Raw genomic sequence first — 18,002 nt, 5'->3', positions numbered from 1 at the left:
TATCTATCTATCTATCTATCTATCTATCTATCTATCTATCTATCTATCATCTATCTATCTATCATCTATCCATCATCTGCCTTTCTATCATTGGTCTGTCACATGTCTATGTGTTCATTTATCTATGTATCTATCTATATATCTATATATATCCATCTATCTATCTATCTACCTACCTATCTACCTACATATTTACCTACTTACCTACCTACTTTTGGGGGAACATAGCTTTGAATATATAATCTTCTTGCATCAGTCTTCCAAATGCTGGGATTACAAATGTTCACCCCAAGCAGAGATTGTTAGAACAAGACATTAAATAGATTTTTATTGTACTTACAAATTTCAATAGAAGAACTGAACAGAATAGAATATCTATCAAGACATTCTCACATTATGTGAAGGAACTAGGAGGCCCGACATGCCCACTCAACACCTACCCGTAAGATTTCCCTGCAGATGTATGCAATCCACTCCTCTTTCAATGTGTTGCCTTTCGTGTTCTTGATCAGGTCAGTGACAGAGCCAGCACCACAGAACTCCATAACCAACTGGCAAAGGAAGGGAACAGCATTTGTTATAATCACACTTGGCTGTGATTCCTTACTAAGTTGGGTTTAGAAAGCAGACTGCTCTCTAGTCTGTTATTTATGGATGCCATTCCTGCAAGGAAAATGCAGTCATAAAACAATATTTAAACCATCATCTTTCTAGTAAGTCCTTGAGAAATTATAAAGAGGAAAGATTACTTCTTAAAACATTTATTATATTTTAGGGGTGTGTGTGTGTGTGTGTGCGTGTTTGTGTGTGTAAGGCATACAGGACAAATTGTGGGAGTTGGTTCTCTCTTTTTACCACATGAGTCCTAGATATCAAACTTAGGTCATCAGACATGATGACCTAAGCCATCTCAGTGGTCCAAGATTACTATTGTTTTTTAAAGTGTTTTGAATAGTATTTTATAGTCAGAAATCAAGAACATTTTCCATATTCTAAAGCTTGTTTCTTTGTTTTTGTATAATAAGGGCGGGTCAGCAACTCAGATAAAGTTGAAATTATTATTGTGAATTGAATCTACAGCGGTTCTTGTGCCTCCTTCAAAGTAGAACCTTTCTCTGTCCAAAGAAGCATGGTTCTCTAGGCAGTCCCAAGTTAGGATGCCACTGGTGCAAGCTGTTTATGTTATTGGTTTGCATGTGACACCGTAAGCTGTCAGAATGTGGACTATCTGGTTTTAATTAACTTCAGTAAGTGTTCCCAGGAGGTTGGACACATCAGATAAATTCAATAAACAATAAACTCTAATTTAGCACCTTTCATCCAAAAAGCTCCAAGCAGTCTATAAATATAAACTCATTACTGTACTCAGCAACTTTATAAATCGGGCAGAGGGTAAGCACTGCGGCACAGCAGAGGCTGGAATGGGACTTTCCCATTCCTTCCCAGGCTCAGAAAAAGCAATTCTGTTCCACCCTTTCTTTTACATAGTTTTCAACGAAAAGCCCCCGTAGTTAGATAAGGCATTGCTTTTTTGTAATTAATTAAAATAATTTAGAATAATTAGTAATCAGTCCTCAACTTGATAGAAAAGAGGAAAGCAGAGCAGACAATAGAGTTCACATGTGTGTGTCAAGTCTGTGCCACCAGGTCCTTAAAAGGTACCTCTGGGGGTGGGGGCAGAGGTGGGGGTGGGAGTGGGGGTGGCTCAGGGGAGAAAGCACCAGCTGTGCAGGTGTGAGGACTCGAGTTCAGAACCCAGGTAAGTTCTGATGGGTTTGGCTCCCTGACTGTAAAGCCAGCCTCTGAAGATGGAGAGGAGATTCTCCAGAGTGAGCTGCCTAGTGAGACCAGCCATATCAGTGAGCTCTGCATTCAACTGATAGATCCTGTCTCAATGAGTAATGTGTGAGAGTGATCCAGATGATTCCTGACATCAGCTGCAGAGCTGCAGTCTTACAGAGAGAGAGAGAGAGAGAGAGAGAGAGAGAGAGAGAGAGAGAGAGAGAGAGAGAGAGAGAGAGAGAATATATACCTAACCTATCTGGGTCCAGAATCTTTAGGCAGAAAATAAGTTGTGCTTCCTTTTTCTCTGTATGCCTGACAGGGGCTCAGATCTCACAAAATGGGGCTGAAGGTGCTGGTTGGTAGTGTGCTTGCCTAGCATGTGAAAGCCCAGGGTTTGGTCTTCAGTACCACCTGTAATCCCCATATTTGGGAGGTGAAGGCAGGAAAATCAAATGTTCAAGAATAGCCTCTATTACATAGTGTGTTTGAGGTCAGCTTGGGCTACATGAGACCTTGACTCAAAAGAAAGCAACAAATAAAACATGAAACGAATTTCCTGTGTGAGTTTACAGTGCCTGCTCTGAGTTACAGTTGGATCAAAGCTGGCTTTCATAGGAAACTCTTGTTCTCTTTTCCAGAGAGCCTGTGGGTGTGTCAAGGTTTTCCTGTAGGAAAATTTGGAAGTGTAGAATAAACATTGCAACTAGGGAGGGCTGAAATTCTTTCAGATGTAATAGCCAGGCAGCTCACAAAGACCAGAGAGCCACATCGAGGATTCAGGGGTCAACTTGAAATACCTGCATTGGTCAGAGATAGGATGACTAGTCTAATGTGTGACAGCAAAGCATTGGCGTTGCCTAGAAACACCAATGCAATAAGGATGTCACTCATGAAGAGCACAACTGCCACAATTAGAAGAAAAGAAGCAACTAAATGATATTATGAAGTCAAGTGAAAGCAAAACCAAAATGAAAAGCAAGGAGAGTGTCCTAACATTGCTGTCTGGGTGCATGTGTGTATGTGCTGGGGCACACACCAAAACACATTCATGGCAGCCGGAGAAGGACACCAAATACCTTCCTCTACAGCTCTTGCTTGAGACAGAGACCCTTGAGACAGGGTTTCTCACTGAACTTGGATCCCTAGTTTATGCTGGCCTGGTGGATATCAAGCCCCAGGTTTCCGCTTCTCTTCCTCCCCAGCACTGGGGTTATGGGTGTGCATGGCCATTCCTGGCTACTTTTTCCTTTATTATTTATTTTCTTTTATTAATTGAATAAAAGAATTGAATATGGGTGAATTATTTTATAAAAAGTTTGGGCAGCTCTGTTTCTCACAGAGTTACCCAAACTTTTTATAAAATAATTAATTTAGACATTGGCCATATAATCTTGGTATACACTGCACTGTGATGATACTCACTTCAGCTACTCTCTCTCTTTTTCTCTCCCCCCCACAACGCACCTGTCCTTTCATCTTCCCAACGTTTCCCTCTCTTTTCCCCATGTTCCTCCATCATTCCCTTTTCCTTTCCTCCCCAGACTCCCTGTGAGCAGTCATGGCTGCTATGTGTTTATGACTGCAAGGGCAATCTCATGCCCAGAAGACAGCACCTAACTGTACCGCCTACCCTTCAGCTCTGGTCCGTATGCCTGCGCAGCAAGCCCTCCTGCCCACTGAGCCATCTCCAGTCCTGTTGTAGCTTTCTTATAGGATAACACTGGATGTAAATTATACAATGTGTAAAATGTCTATTCAGTAAAGTGTTCTGTCTGATAACCAGGAATGTAATAGAATGAGAATGGAACGTCACCATTCTGTGCTTCTCAACAAGCTAACAGACCTGGGTGTCACTCATCCATGACTGTTAGCACAGCTGTTGCTGAAACAACAAACACCAAATCCCACAAATGTAACTGTGTTTCGACTTCCGGGGACAACTGCCCACCTCCTTACAGGAAACTGGAGGAGGGAGGGACATGCTGCATAATAAGGATGCTACCTGCAGATCTAGGGAAATAGTTTCTTCACAGCTAAACTACAAGGGGGAAAAAGACAATGGAAGAGAAGCCTATTTATTAAATACACGTCAACAGATTGCAACAGGCAGGCCTTATTTGAACACTGATTTTAAAATGTAGCTGTTATTTAAAGTTTTTGTTTTTTTCTTTTGTTATTTGTGTTGCCTCTGATCCCAGCACTTGGAAGGCAGAGAGTGGTAAGTCTCTGTGAGTTTAAAGCCAACCTGGTCTATATGTTGAATTTCAGGATTTCACAGAGAAACCCTGTCAAAAAAAAACCTAACAACCAAAAACTAAAGAAACAGAAGAGACCTAAACCAAAAAAAAAAAAAAAAAAGAAAAGCAACTGTTAATTTTTTTTAAACAATTGCAACCTTTTATATAAATATAAATGCAAGTATTTGAAGAGACTAAGGAAGTACAATTTTTTAAGCATGGTGATTTTGTGGTTATTAAAAAATTCTCATATTTAAGATATATACGCTGAAATACCTCTGTGAAGTAAAGTACATTCTTAAGATAGTTAAAAGAATTTGTAAAATATGATAAGGATATTTTCAATTTTATTTTATTATTCTGTTTTAACAGCAAATATATCTGTCCTCCACGTGTGTGAAGTGCCCAGGGAGGCCAGCTGAAGTCAGCTCATCTGAAGGTATAGATGGTAGTGACTGACCTTGTGGGTCCTGGGAATTGAACCCAGGTCCTCTAGAAGAGCAGTTGGTGCTCTTAACCACTGAGCCATCTCTTCAGGCCCATATTGAAAATATTTATAACATATCTGATATGTGTGTAGTTTCCAGAATTTATAAGGCAACAACAAAGAGTTCCAGCTTAAGCATGAGCTTAGGAGTTGGGTGTGGTGTTACACATTGATAAGAAGATGCAAGAAGCCTGGGATGAGCTCCCGGCCAGTCTGAGAAAACTTGTCCCCAAACCAGAAATAACAACTATTAAAAACAAGTAAATAGGGGCTGGAGAGGTGGCTCAGCGGCTAAGAGCACTGACTGCTCTTCCAGAGGTCCTGAGTTCAATTCCCAGCAACCACATGGTGGCTCACAACCATCTGTAATGAGATCTGGTGCCTCTTCTGGTGCGTCTGAAGACATCTACAGTGTACTCATATACATAAAATTAACAAAAAACAACTAAATAAATAAATCAATGAAGTGTAGTGAGAATGAGCAAAGAACTTAAACAGACATTTCTCTAAACTTCAGAGTCTGAAGAATATATGAAGAGGCCAGTAATGGGACTAAAGGATGCTGATGACATCATCAGTGAGGAGGAAAATATGAATCAAAACCACAATAAGGGGGCTGGAGAGATGGCTCAGAGGTTAAGAGCACTGACTGCTCTTCCAAAGGTCCTGAGTTCAATTCCCAGCAACCACATGGTGGCTCACAACCATCTGTAATGAGACCCAGTGCCCTCTTCTGGTGTGTCTGAAGACAGCTACAGTGTACTCACATACATAAAATAAATAAATTAAAAAAAAACACAATAAGGTGTCACAACATCCACATCCAAATTATACTCATCTTAAAAATATAGAGCAACTGGAGCCTTCATACATTGCCAGCGACTACACAACACAGTGCAGTAACTGTAGAATTGTGAATTCTTCAGCAAAGTAAACATGAAATCAACATAAAACTGAGTTGCTTTCCTTGAAGATTTTTCACAAAAAGTATTGAAAATTGATGTTTCACAAAAGCCATAATAGGAGTATTCCTAGCAGTACGTCTTGCAGAAGACAAAAGTTAGGAACACAAATCTTACCTAAGGGTGAACAAGTAGATGAAACAAACTGTGGTATGTCCACACAACGGAAGAGTATTTGAGCATGGGAATAAATGACTGATACCACACGGCTGGACTGTAAGGACATTATGTTCAATGAACGGAGACAGACAAAAGTGGCCATGTAATATGTAATTCCATTCCCATGAAACAGAGAAGCTGGATGACTTTCTAGCACTGGAAAGCCGGCTCAGAGGCTTCTGGGAAATGGGCTGGTGGAGCAGAAGTGAGTGATGGATATAAAATTCTCAGGGGATAGGGAGATGGGTAATTTTGTAGCTGGGAATGGGGGTTCTTTGAACAGTACAATGAACATGCTGTTGCCCCTGGATTACTGTTTTAGAAGCAGCTAAAACTGAAGTCATCTAATACTACGTGTATTTTAGCAGAACTTTAAAAACTGTTGTCTTTGATTGGTTTCAATGCCTGAGTCGGGGAAGCAGAGGATCGTGTGGGAGGCAGGGATTAGACACTGGTGGGAGGCTGCCTGGGTACACACATGTTTCTCACATGGCTCCGTCCACTCTTGTGTACCTGAAAACGACATTATGTAGAGAATCATGCTTCGGTCGGTGCCAGCAGGACAGACCAAAACCACACACTGAGACACAAGATAAAAGCACTTCCCACATGAGCCAAACATGTCTATGTCCTTTCTCCTAGTCACATTTTGGAAAAGACATAGTGGCAAGACCTCCCAGGGATGCATCAACAGTCCACATGTCATTTGGAGAAAATGTCCTACTATTGGGCCCTATTAGGCCACATAATTGCGGTCCCCAAAGAGAGTGGTGGAAGCCAGCAACACCAGCCTTTCAAAATTAGATTGGACAAAATACTTTCAGATATTCAGTAGGAGACACTCGAGCTCTATCCAGGCACTAATGTCAGTGATTTCTATAATCTGTTTCTCTATTCAGCTGCAGCTGAGGGCCGCTCCACTCTTTTCATCTCACTGAGGAACAAAATGATTGTTAAATTATGTAATGGGGGCTCTAAAGAAGGAAAGAAAGAAACTGAAAGAAATCAGAACTTGCCAGCAATGGGTTCCTGCAGCCACATGGCAACACTGATAATTACTGCCACCACACAGCAGGGACCTTCCCTCCCCATAAGTAGCCCTACCTCATTAATAAACAGACACAGGACTCAACATGCCAAGCCCGACTGAGTGAGGCAAGTCAAGAACTTCACATCTCACAAAGAGGATGCAATGCATCATTAATATCTCCCAGGAAAGTAAGTTTCCTAGGAGTTATACTAGGGCAATGAGACACACCAACACTTACTTAGAACTCAGTGTGCTGGGTACTTAACAGCTTGGTGGTTTACAAACGAAGCAAAAAGGAAACAAAAATCTTTTGCATGACTCTCATCTCAATTTGGCTATGAGAACTGAGCTTTTTATAGTCTTTATGGTGAATACTCATTAAGTCCTCAAAGCAGGTTAAAGAACATCATCGTAGACACTGCATTAGTTACTTGTCCTGTTAGTTCAAAGGCATAGCCTATTTCAGTAAGCAAGGCAAAGTGTGGGAAAGCGAAGCAGCTTGTTACGTTGTATCCACAGTCAGGAAGCAGAGGAAGATGAACAGCTGTGTTCAGTTGGACTTCTCCCTTTTGTTCAGTCGTGGACCCCAGCTCATGGAATGGTGTCACCATAGTGGACAAGTCTTCTATATCAGTGAACGTAATCAAGATAATCCTTCACAAACATAGCCAAAGGCTAACCTAGTCTAGATAATACATCACAGACTTGGCCAGAGGATTTTCTCTAGGGTGATTCTAAATCCTATAAATGTTCAGTCTGTTTTTTCCCTCCCAGTCCCACATTCCCAGAAATAAGACTCAGTCTCAAAATGTCTGTTGGCCATACAGCTAGACTTTTCTCTGACTAGATCATAACTTAAAACAACTCATTTATTCCAGTCTACATTCTGCCATGTGGCTGGTTACCCGTGCTCAGGTACCAAAAATCTGTCTCGTCCTCACATCTTTCAGGGTGAATCTCCCACTTGGCAGTATCCCAGAATCCTTTCTGCCTCCTGATATCCCACCTCCTATTTCATGCTTAAGCTACAGGCCATCATATTTTTATTTGCAGGGGCAATATCCATACAGACATAAGGTATTTTCTCTACAAGATCCTGTCAAGTTGACAATAAATGATAACCCATTCCCTAGCCAGGACCATCCCATCTCTACTCTGGTAAAATGTTATGAATAAGCATTGGGGACCAGGAAGATGGCTCAGGGTTTGAAGTGTTTGTCATGCAAGCACAAGGACCTGAGTTCCACACACAGCACCCAGAGAAGATCACCATAGCTTGTCAGCCCAACAGTCTAACCTAATTGGTGACTTAATTGGTTAGAATAAGAGATGTCCCAACTTGTACACACACACACACACACACACACACACACACACACACACACACACACACATGGTTGGCTCCTGAAAAAACACCAGAAGTCAACTTCCAGCCCCCACGTGTTAATGCACACATATGCAGGTACATTGCACAAAAATGAACATGCACATACATGAAGCATAGACATACAGATCCTATGAGAACATTAGCTTCACTAATAAATGGATAGCTGCCAGTAACCAAAAACCCTCAAACACACATTGCTTACTGTCTCTCAGCATGGTCACTCTGTCCTAGAGGCCTACTTCACTTGCATGGTAATATCAGAGGGCAGGAGGAGCTTGAAAGACAATGGTCATAGGTGATCCTAGAGTCTCTAATGAAACAGTGCCACATCCTTTTGCTCAGGTTTGTACCACAACACAGAGAGACAGTCTACCCTCCAGACAATGTGTCGTTCCATGGACGGAGGCAGTTATGGAAGTGTCGGATAGGATACTGAAAGAAATCTGAGATTTAAAACTCATCAGTATCATCCGAACAACTGGGTCAGAAACTATTCATAACACTTGAGAAGAAAGAAAGGAGGCTAAACTGAATGTGGTGAGAGAGACGTGCTTAGGCAGATGGGGACTGGCTGGGGCCTGAAGGATGGATTCTAAAAAGAGGGTGGTATACTGTGAACAGATTATAAAAAAATGCTTGGATAACTATGTCTGTCTAAGTAAAAACCATTGTTTTCTAAGAACTGAGTCCTGACGAATTTCACGATGCACATGGTCGATTGCTATAGATTTTTGCCAGTTGTCTTATATTACTAAGAAACACAATATTGTCTCTTTGCAGTGTTGGGGTAGAGATATTACTCCATGGTGGAGATTACGGGAAGCTCTTGTTCCAACACCTCTCTCTCTCTCTCTCTCTCTCTCTCTCTCTCTCTCTCTCCCTCTCTCTCTCTCTCTCATACACACATACACGGGCATGTATACAAACACATATGCACATGCATACACACACATGTATACATGCATGTGCATGCACACATGCACACATACGCATACACACTTGTAAACACACACACATGCATGAATTTCCCCAGGACTGTATTTTATTCTCTACCTATCCTAGACTTAGACATGACAGAGGCAAGGAGTCAGTCTTGACTTCAGTCTTCACAAGGCACAGAACACAGGTCCTGACAGAGGATCATGAAATACAGCAACTTCTCCTTATAATCTCAGTGACTTCTGAGGGGATTCTGAAGGTCAATTTTGAGATTTTTTTCCCCAGGTCCCTAAAGGATTCAGTCACTTGCTACTTAATGAGTTTTAAGTTTCTATAACAAGGAACAAGGTCTCAAGATGGCATTTTAATGTAAGTCTTAAGGCAGAATGCCTGGACAGAAACCCATCTGTCTCAGATGACACCAGTCAGTCACCCACAAGAATAAGAGACAATGAGCAGATCCTTTCTCTTTAGTGGGCAAGGGAGGGTCAGACAGAAGGGGTGGGAACAGGGTCAAAGGGTGGAGTTCTCCCTAGGGTGAACCAAGCCTCTGAACAGGCTAAGAAAAGGTTAGAAGCAACGTCCAAGAAATCTCAGCCCTGTAAAGAATCAGCCTACTGACCTTGGAGGTTTAGAATCCTCAGGGGAGAACGTGGTATTTTTATCTTATGTGGTTGGGAATAGCCACAGATCCCATCTGCATGATTTATGAAGGTGTGAACCAAACTCAAAATTCAGCAGCTTTGTAAGAAAAAGCTGCTTCGTTTGCCAGGGGTAGTTTAAAGCTCACAATAGTAAATGCCTTCATACAGAAACACAAAACCGACCTCAACAGCCTTGTGTATTCAACTCTAAATGAGCACGTATTGAGGTTTAAAAAGAAAAAATTAATTTTTATTTTTAGACTTGAGAATTTTCAAACAAAGTGTAAGTTATGCAAAGATAAAAGGACTGCCAAGTGTCCCGAATGCCTTCGATAAGGCTTGCAGAGAGGCTTTCACTCTGTTAGTAACAAAGGCATTTTGAATAATCTGAGCCAACTGGTATTTTTAGCAAGCAAAGCCTGCCTACAGGCCAAGACCATGGGCTTTCAGTCATCCATGTCTGAGCAGAGCCAGTGTGACAGCATACATTTCACAGGCAGCCATGTAAGAACTCCTGAGTAATTTCCTTAGTAGGAGTGACTCATCACATACATCTGAGCTCCAAATATTCCAACAAAGAAATTAACCTAAAAGATAGAAGAAATATAGGCTTGGGCAACAGATCAGCCAGTGAAGTGCTTGTCCCACAAGCATGAGAAGCCAGATCCCTGGAACCTACATAAATACACAGGCAGGGGATGCTGGAGAAACAGAGACAGGCAGGTCCCTGGGACTTGCTGGCCAGCCAGTCTAGCTTAATGAGCAAGTTTTAGGCCAATGAGAGGTCGTGTCTCAAAAAATTAAGTTGGATGGGTCTTGTGGAATAATACTTGAAATTGTCCTCTGGCTTCTCCACATATACCCCACCACAAACACATAGATTTTTACACACACACAAACATATTTGTACACAAATGTATACACACACACACATACACACACAAATAATAATGATGTTTAATTCTGCATCTCAAAATGTTAAACTCAAACAGAAAAATTAGGAATTAGGAGTAAGGTTTTAGCCAGATTAAAAATAGGGAAAGTCAAGCTGGGGACGTGTCTCACTATGTAATAACAGCAAGAGGATATGACTTCATGTGAACTCTAGGCTGCACGTGACTATAGAGCCCAAGCACTGGGTCACAGTCACTTAAGTGGTTCATGGGTGACCACAAGTCAGGCAGCCTAGGCAAAAGGAGCATTGAGTTAAGAGACTTTGTCTTCAAAATAATAATGTGGGAAGCAGACTGAGGAAGATAGCTAATGCCCTCCTCTGCCTTCTGCATGGATGTTATGTGTAGATGGACACACACTTATGCACACTCAGTGCTCCCCAGCCCAAATAGAAAACAAAACAAAACAAACAAAACACAACAAAAGAACGTAGACTTCAATTATTCACCGTGGAATACCTTGACAGCTGAAAGTCCTGAGAAGCAAAGTACGAACAGGAACACTAGGTCATTGTTAATCTAAAACAGGAGGCAGGAGCTTCATAATCAGCTCTGAATATAAACAAAGCCGTTCGTTTGTTACGGTGAAAAGCAGTTTAAACAATTTAAATGAAATTTCTTGGGATAAATAAGGAAATTGGGTTTCCATCTTGTCAGCAACCACACCCCCGACCCCAGTTCATAAACACTGCACTTAGGGCAAGGCAGTAGCCCCTGCTCAAAGCCATTCTTCTGACCACTTTAGACTCCCATATTTACAAAGTCCCATCTTTTGAGATTTCTCCTCTTAAGTAATGCTATTCATTTGTTTCCCTAGAACAGTGACTTAGTGTATGTCTACAAAGGAAGTTCTCAGCTCATAAAAGCAACAGCTAGTGATTGACATGAGTTTCTTTTAAAGAGGGAAGGCTTGTTTTTGATATCCAGAACTTAGAGGAATTTTAATGCCCAATTGCAAAGGCTCAGCTCCCAGTGGCTGAACATTTGTGAACGTGATCCTCAGCGTCTCACATTGAAAGCTGATATTTTTGTTTATTGCTTAAGAATTCCATACATGCCTAAAATATATTATGATCATACCCTCACCCAACCTGTCTCCCCATCCAAGTCCCCTCCTTGCTGTTTCCGTCCCAGTTGCATGACCTTTTTTTTCATAGCCTAGTTCAATCAGTGCTGTCTATAGGCACATGAGCATGGGCATCCTACTTGGGGCCATTTGTCTGAAGCAAACTGACTCTCCCTACCCAAGAGATCCTCAACCACCAACCTCCTGAGCTAGGGCTGGGTTTTGTGAGCCTCTATCCCAACCACACAATAGTTTTGATTGGCTTCCTCTTGTGTCAGTTGCTATGGGTTCATGGGTATGACAGCCATGCAGTGTCTAGAACACTGTTTAAAGTGTCCCTTCCCAATCCCCACCCCATCTTCTGTAGTGTCCCTGAGCCCTGTGGGGATGAGGCTATGATGCAGATATTCTATATTAAGACCTACACTGAAACTTTGAAACAACCCACACTGAATATGGGCATTGTTTCTGCCACAGTGCTAGAGCAATATAAATGGAAAATATGACCCATGTCGGCTGAGGTGTTGTGACCAACCTGAGTAAAGGCAGTTCAATGACATCATGCATTCAATAATCTCAGCATCTTATTCTATGGTGACCCTGTACATGGCCTGGGTAAGTAATTCAAGGCACAGAGTTAACTGTATATAAAGAGCCCTGGAGCCAGGACCTATGGTGCAGGCTGAAGCAACACCTATGACTTCTTGGGCAGATGGCACATCTGGGCATCTGGCACATCTGGGCAGCTAGCACAGTGATTTCACAAGTGGCTACTATGTAAAATTTCAAGCCCAATATATTTAGATCATTTGATTATTTTCAAAACTTTTCAAGGAACCCAGACTTCCATAAGAATCTGTTCAATTTTTCTAATATTGACTTAATTTGAAAAAATCACTACTTTATGGTTCTCAGTCGGCAAACACATAGACCTGGTCCAATTAATATTTTATAAAATAGAAACTAAGTGTTAGAGAGCCTGCTTCTCCTACGGCTAGAACCCAGATGCATGAATAATCTGATCAGGTTGTATCTGACCATTAGAAAGATGCTTCAATGTACTCAACGTCGCTTGCATGTGTGCATTTGCTACATATGCACACATGTGCAGGAAAGCATGTGTCCTGCTGAAGGCGTCCCACTCTATCACTTTCCACCTGACTCTCTGCAGCAATCTCTCTGGAACCTTAGCTAGCCTGACAAACAGCAACCCTCAATGTCCTCCCATCACCTCCTCCCACAGCCCTGAGGTTATAGGCAAGCACTCAGGCACACCTGGTGTTTTATTTTAGTACTATGATCCGAACTCAGCTCCCCATGTTGTGCAGAAAGCAGTCTTACCCACTGAGCCATCGCTCCTGCTTCACGACATAGCATCCAGACCCTCCATCTACCAATCAGCGTCACTACAATCTAATGAGAGGCTAATTTGCTGCTCTGGTCTGATCGTCTCTCACCATACTAGACTGCTCTACATTTCAGGAGTTAATTAGAAACTTATTTCCTCTCAAAAGATATCTAGATCTGTGTTTGTTGTGACAGTACCAACAGGACAGCAAAATATGTGTAAAGTCATGCTGTTAATGTGGAGAAACTAGTCCATTTCACAGACGATACCTTTCCCTCCCTCTGGTATTTGAGTGGTTTTTATAGCAAACTCAGAGAGCCTAGCAGGTCTGGGATGTGGTAGAGAGAGAAGAGACGGTGTTGCTGAGTGTCAGAGTGGCGCTGTTTCCCAGAGATAAGAATCTTTATTGAAAGAGCTCCCTTTTTTGATTTCCGGACAAGGCCCTGAGTAGTTGATAAAGGAGAATTACTTCACCATTATCAGAAGTGGTTGTGTTTCTACAGAGCTGATACCAAACAGGAGTTTATCTCTACAATAGACCTGATAGAATCCGCACAGATTACAATTCAATCAGAAGCCTGCCACTACATATGTGTCCCCTGGTGAGACATGTATTGCAGATCTCCAAACCCCAGCCATGGCTAAAGGGATATCTGAGGAACAGTTCATGCAATCAGGCTGAACTCAGATAATGCATATTCGGAAGTGCTACTCTTGGCTGGGTAGGCTGTCTCTGTAAAACATATTTTTATACTAACATGATCCTTGCAAATTTGCCAGTAGTCTGAAGAATCAACTATCTATGACCTTTGCAATTATTTGATAAGACATTCCCAAAAGGCTTAATGTGGTTTTCCATAAATATGTATTTATGCTTTATAGCAGCCTTAATAGCCGAGAAGTTTCACTGTTCTTTTTGAATATATGAGAAACTGAGGAGTAAAGATTAAACATAAGACCAAAATCTTATTTATTATTTTGAGATAAGGCCTCACCCTGACTGGCCTGGAATTTGCAGAGATCCCCCTGCCTCTGCTGCCTAGTACTACCATACTTAGCTTTCAGTATAAGATTATTGAAACATAAAGCTCTAGCCTCATCCAGGACACCAAGTTTGATAGTGGAGCCATTTTTTCATGATCAAAGGAGAAAGACACTGAGTTGATTCTGACATCACAGACCCTGGAGTAGGCTAGTTTACTGGCTTCATTACTGATAAGCTCTGAGACCTCAGACAAAGCTCTTAACTTCTCTGAGTCCAATTTTTTAATCTGTACAGCAGAGGTAATCATCTTTAACATGTAAAATGGCTACAAATACAATGAAACAATACAGCATTGTTAACATTGCCATAGTATCATGTTATACTAACAGATCTTGGAGAACTGGTAAGGAGGTGGTAAGTGTTGTAAGACATTGGGTTCTTTAAAAATTTGTTATCGATTCTTTTGAATTTCACATTATGTACCCAATCCCACTCATCTCCCCATCCCTTTGAATCCACCCCTCTGCCTTTGCACCACCCTCAATAAAATTAAATAAGATAGAAAGATCTTATCATGGAAGCTGCAGTGTGTCACACAATATACCCTCTGTCTACACAGCTTTACCTGTAAATGTTCATTGCAGTGAGTCATTGGTCTGTTTCAAGGCCTGTGGCATCTGCTACGCTATCAATACTGGATCTTCACTGGCACTCCTCTAGGATATCCTGTTGTTGCCCTGTGTTATGGAGATCCCGCATCTTTGGATCTGCAAGGCTGGCCCCTTCACATGCTCCAGCAGTTAGTTCATAGGTATATGTTGGGTTGGTACATTGAGTTGGGGCAACTCAAAGCCCTGGAACTGGATGGTAGCAAAGTTTGTCAGCTCGCCAGCTCTCTCACACCCATGCTAGCAGGGTAAGCTCTCCAGCAGTGCCCAGACTAGCTTGCCCACTGTCACAGCAGGCAAGGACCTCCCCCTCCCCAACTCTTCTTTAGTTTTGTTTCACAGAAAAGTGCAATTATAAGAATAAATTATGCTCTTGCCTTAGGACAGTTTTCCTGGCCTGACCTTAGCCTCACTGACAGAGATGCTGCCAGAAGATTGCTAGTGGAGTGCTCAGAACAATGAGGCTTCCCAAACCAACAGACACAGGCCATTACTTCTTCCATCACCAAACTCAAGAAAGGGGTTAGCTTACCATGATGGCTAATTCATGCTTACCCTTAGTTGGCACTATAGCCCTGACCACAGGTTGCATAAAATTGCCATCCCTCCTCCTGCATTGTGAATAATTCTTACGTGAAGGAACAAGTGTGTACAGATGCCTCTTATTTTGTACAGACTGAATTATTGGATGATATCCTCCATAGGGTCTTCCACAATGGCTGACTGACAACCCCACCAACAGTGGGCAAGCATTCCATTCTCCTCATCCTCATCAATACTAAGCTTCCCAGTTAAACCTCAATACAACTGGCAGAGGGAGTCAGAACAGAACTTGCCCATCCTGCACAAGGCAGTGGGCTCCATCTCAAGCACACAGGATGTGAGAGGGAAATGGATCTTTTGGGGATGGCAAAAACTGCCAGGGCACACAAGGACACCCCCAGGGCTTGACAATGAACTGGAATAAGACCGGAGTGATTCTCTATAGCCATTGGTTGTAGCTCACAGCATACAGGACAACGCCAAAATGCTGGGTTCCAGACAGTGCAGAAAGTCTTTGAGACACAAAAGCGTTCTGGTGCATGCACTTTCTTTATATTCCACTGAGCTTTCAGGCCCTCAGGAAGCCACACTCAGAAATCACCTAGGCAACCAGGCTTGTACCAGTGATGCTGTTCCCACTCACAAATAGATGTGTTTTTTCAGTTCCTATTGCCCAGAAGCTGAAGAGAAACAAAGAAACAAAAGGCACAATCCATATCCTGTCTGTCATTGTTAAGAGCTAGGACAGTCCCAGGAGAGGCAGTAAAAGGAACCGCAGGAAAGGTGCATAAGCTATACGTGGGAGAGAAACATGGGTATGTCTCACAAAAATGGGTGGGCTTAGAATGTATTGTACTAAATGGAATTATCCAATCTCAGAAAGAAAGCTACTGAGTGCTATCGCTCAGTTATAGAACCAAGCCAATAATGTGTATATAGGGGAACAAATGCCAGATGAGTACAGTGTACTATGTAGAAAAACAGAGCAAGAGTAAAGAGCTAACTATTACAGGATGATGAAGGACTCAATGCACGTGAAAGACGTGAGCTACAAAAGAGGACAAAAAGCTAATTGGTTTTCTAGTTCTAACTCTATCATGGAATTTTTGGATTTTCATGGTAGATATATGCATAAAAATACATTCAGTAGAGAAAGCATAAAATCCAATGTGACGCTCCACAACTTCCATCTCCAATGGCTACTCTAACACTGAGTTGTAGAGTTTTAGGGGCTGGTTATTTTGTTTTGTTTTCTACTTTTTAATTAATAAAATTTAGAATAAAATTAAAATAGCCTGGCATAGTCGTGCTGGGCTATTTTAATCCCTGCACTTGGGAGGCAGAGGCAGGTGGATCTCTGGGAATTAAAGGCCAGCCTGATCTATCTAGTGAGGTCCAGGGCAGCTGGAGCTAAGCACAGAGACCCTGTCTATAAGATAAGATAAAATAAAATAAAATAAAATAAAATAAAATAAAATAAAATAAAATAAAATAAAATAAAACAAAAACTTAAAAGACTGAAATGATCCTTAAATGTACACGTTCTCCTCATCACTGGTGTGTGTCTAGCACAGAGATCTCAATCTTGTCAATGTCAACATATACATAAACATATAGTGTTTCCTTTCTTATAAAAATGAAATGATATGATAGTATATTTATAATCTTTAAGAAAGATTTTAGAATCTTACTATAGTAGTTAATGTTCATCCATTTATAAGAACGAATCTATATTTTGATTAATCATACGGTTAAGTGAACTTTTTATTAGTTAATTTATTTATGTAGCTATGTAAGTATTTACTTTCAATAAATTTCTGCTTACAGCAATACTGGTTCAAAATTAAGGAACTTTCTTTGCTATATTTATGAATGAATGTGTATATACACATACACACATGTATTTGTATACATGTATTTCTCTCTCTCTCTCTCTCTCTCTCTCTCTCTGTATGAGAGACTGTGTGTGTGTGTGTGTGTGAGTGTGTGTATGAGTGTGTGTGTGTGGCCTGTATGTATTCTGTTCTTGGGTTAAGCTATAGCAACACACACTTCTGAGAAAACTAGGGATGAATGGGTAGGTACTGCGAATCATTTTCTCATCTCATAGGTAGGAAGTTGTACCAAACTCTTCTTGGGGTTCCTGAGAAACATTTAAAAAACATATTTATCCTGCAGAGACTTGATGTGCCAAGGCAGGAAGATACCCAGGGGAGCCCCCAGCCACACAAAGGAATATGGGGGGAGGATTGTGAGGGGGAGTGACCAGGAGAAAGCAGTGAGTGGGATGTAAAGTAAATAAATTAAAATAAATAAACAAATCAAACAACATGTTCATTGGCAGCTGATTGTTAGCATTGTAGCCGTTGTCCTGACCCTCATGTGTTTTTTTCATTGGTAGTTTCCTCTTTGTCCCCATTGACTTGTACAAGCCCATCATATCTGAAGGCTTTTATATATATTCTGCTCATCATATATGAAACATTCTTCCTAAATTAGTGACTTACATCTCTATTGTATTTTTGTGATCATTTTTACATAATCAAGTCTCTCAAGGTTTAATTTTGCCGTGTATCCCTTTGGTGTGGCTCCTCAGACTACGTATTCACATTCATTCTCCCCTCTCTCTTCATTTTCTAACTTTCACGTGCACATTGCTATACATCGAGAGACTACTGTTACAATTAAACGGAATGTATTCGGAAACCACACAATATATAAATCACTTCCATCAAGCCTTATTTGCCCTATAGTGTACCTTTATGTTACATTTGGAGTTGTGTCCTATGGGGGGAATTTCCCAGCATTT

The 18,002-nt window shown here is 41.4% G+C and overlaps 1 protein-coding gene across 1 annotated transcript in view; it reads right to left on the bottom strand.

The window, feature by feature from the left end:
• The window catches only part of Tnik (TRAF2 and NCK interacting kinase), a 399,376-nt gene that overhangs the window by 131,129 nt on the left and 250,245 nt on the right, over nt 1–18,002 (bottom strand). The window contains exon 5 of the mRNA XM_028762118.1: nt 441–551. Within this exon, the coding sequence (XP_028617951.1) occupies nt 441–551 (111 nt within the window). The remainder of the gene's footprint in view (nt 1–440; nt 552–18,002) is intronic.

This window comes from Grammomys surdaster, unplaced genomic scaffold, assembly GCF_004785775.1.
Source record: "Grammomys surdaster isolate TR1022 unplaced genomic scaffold, NIH_TR_1.0 62, whole genome shotgun sequence".
In the NCBI taxonomy this organism is placed as follows: domain Eukaryota; kingdom Metazoa; phylum Chordata; class Mammalia; order Rodentia; family Muridae; genus Grammomys; species Grammomys surdaster.
This window is presented reverse-complemented; position numbering and strand designations above follow the sequence as displayed.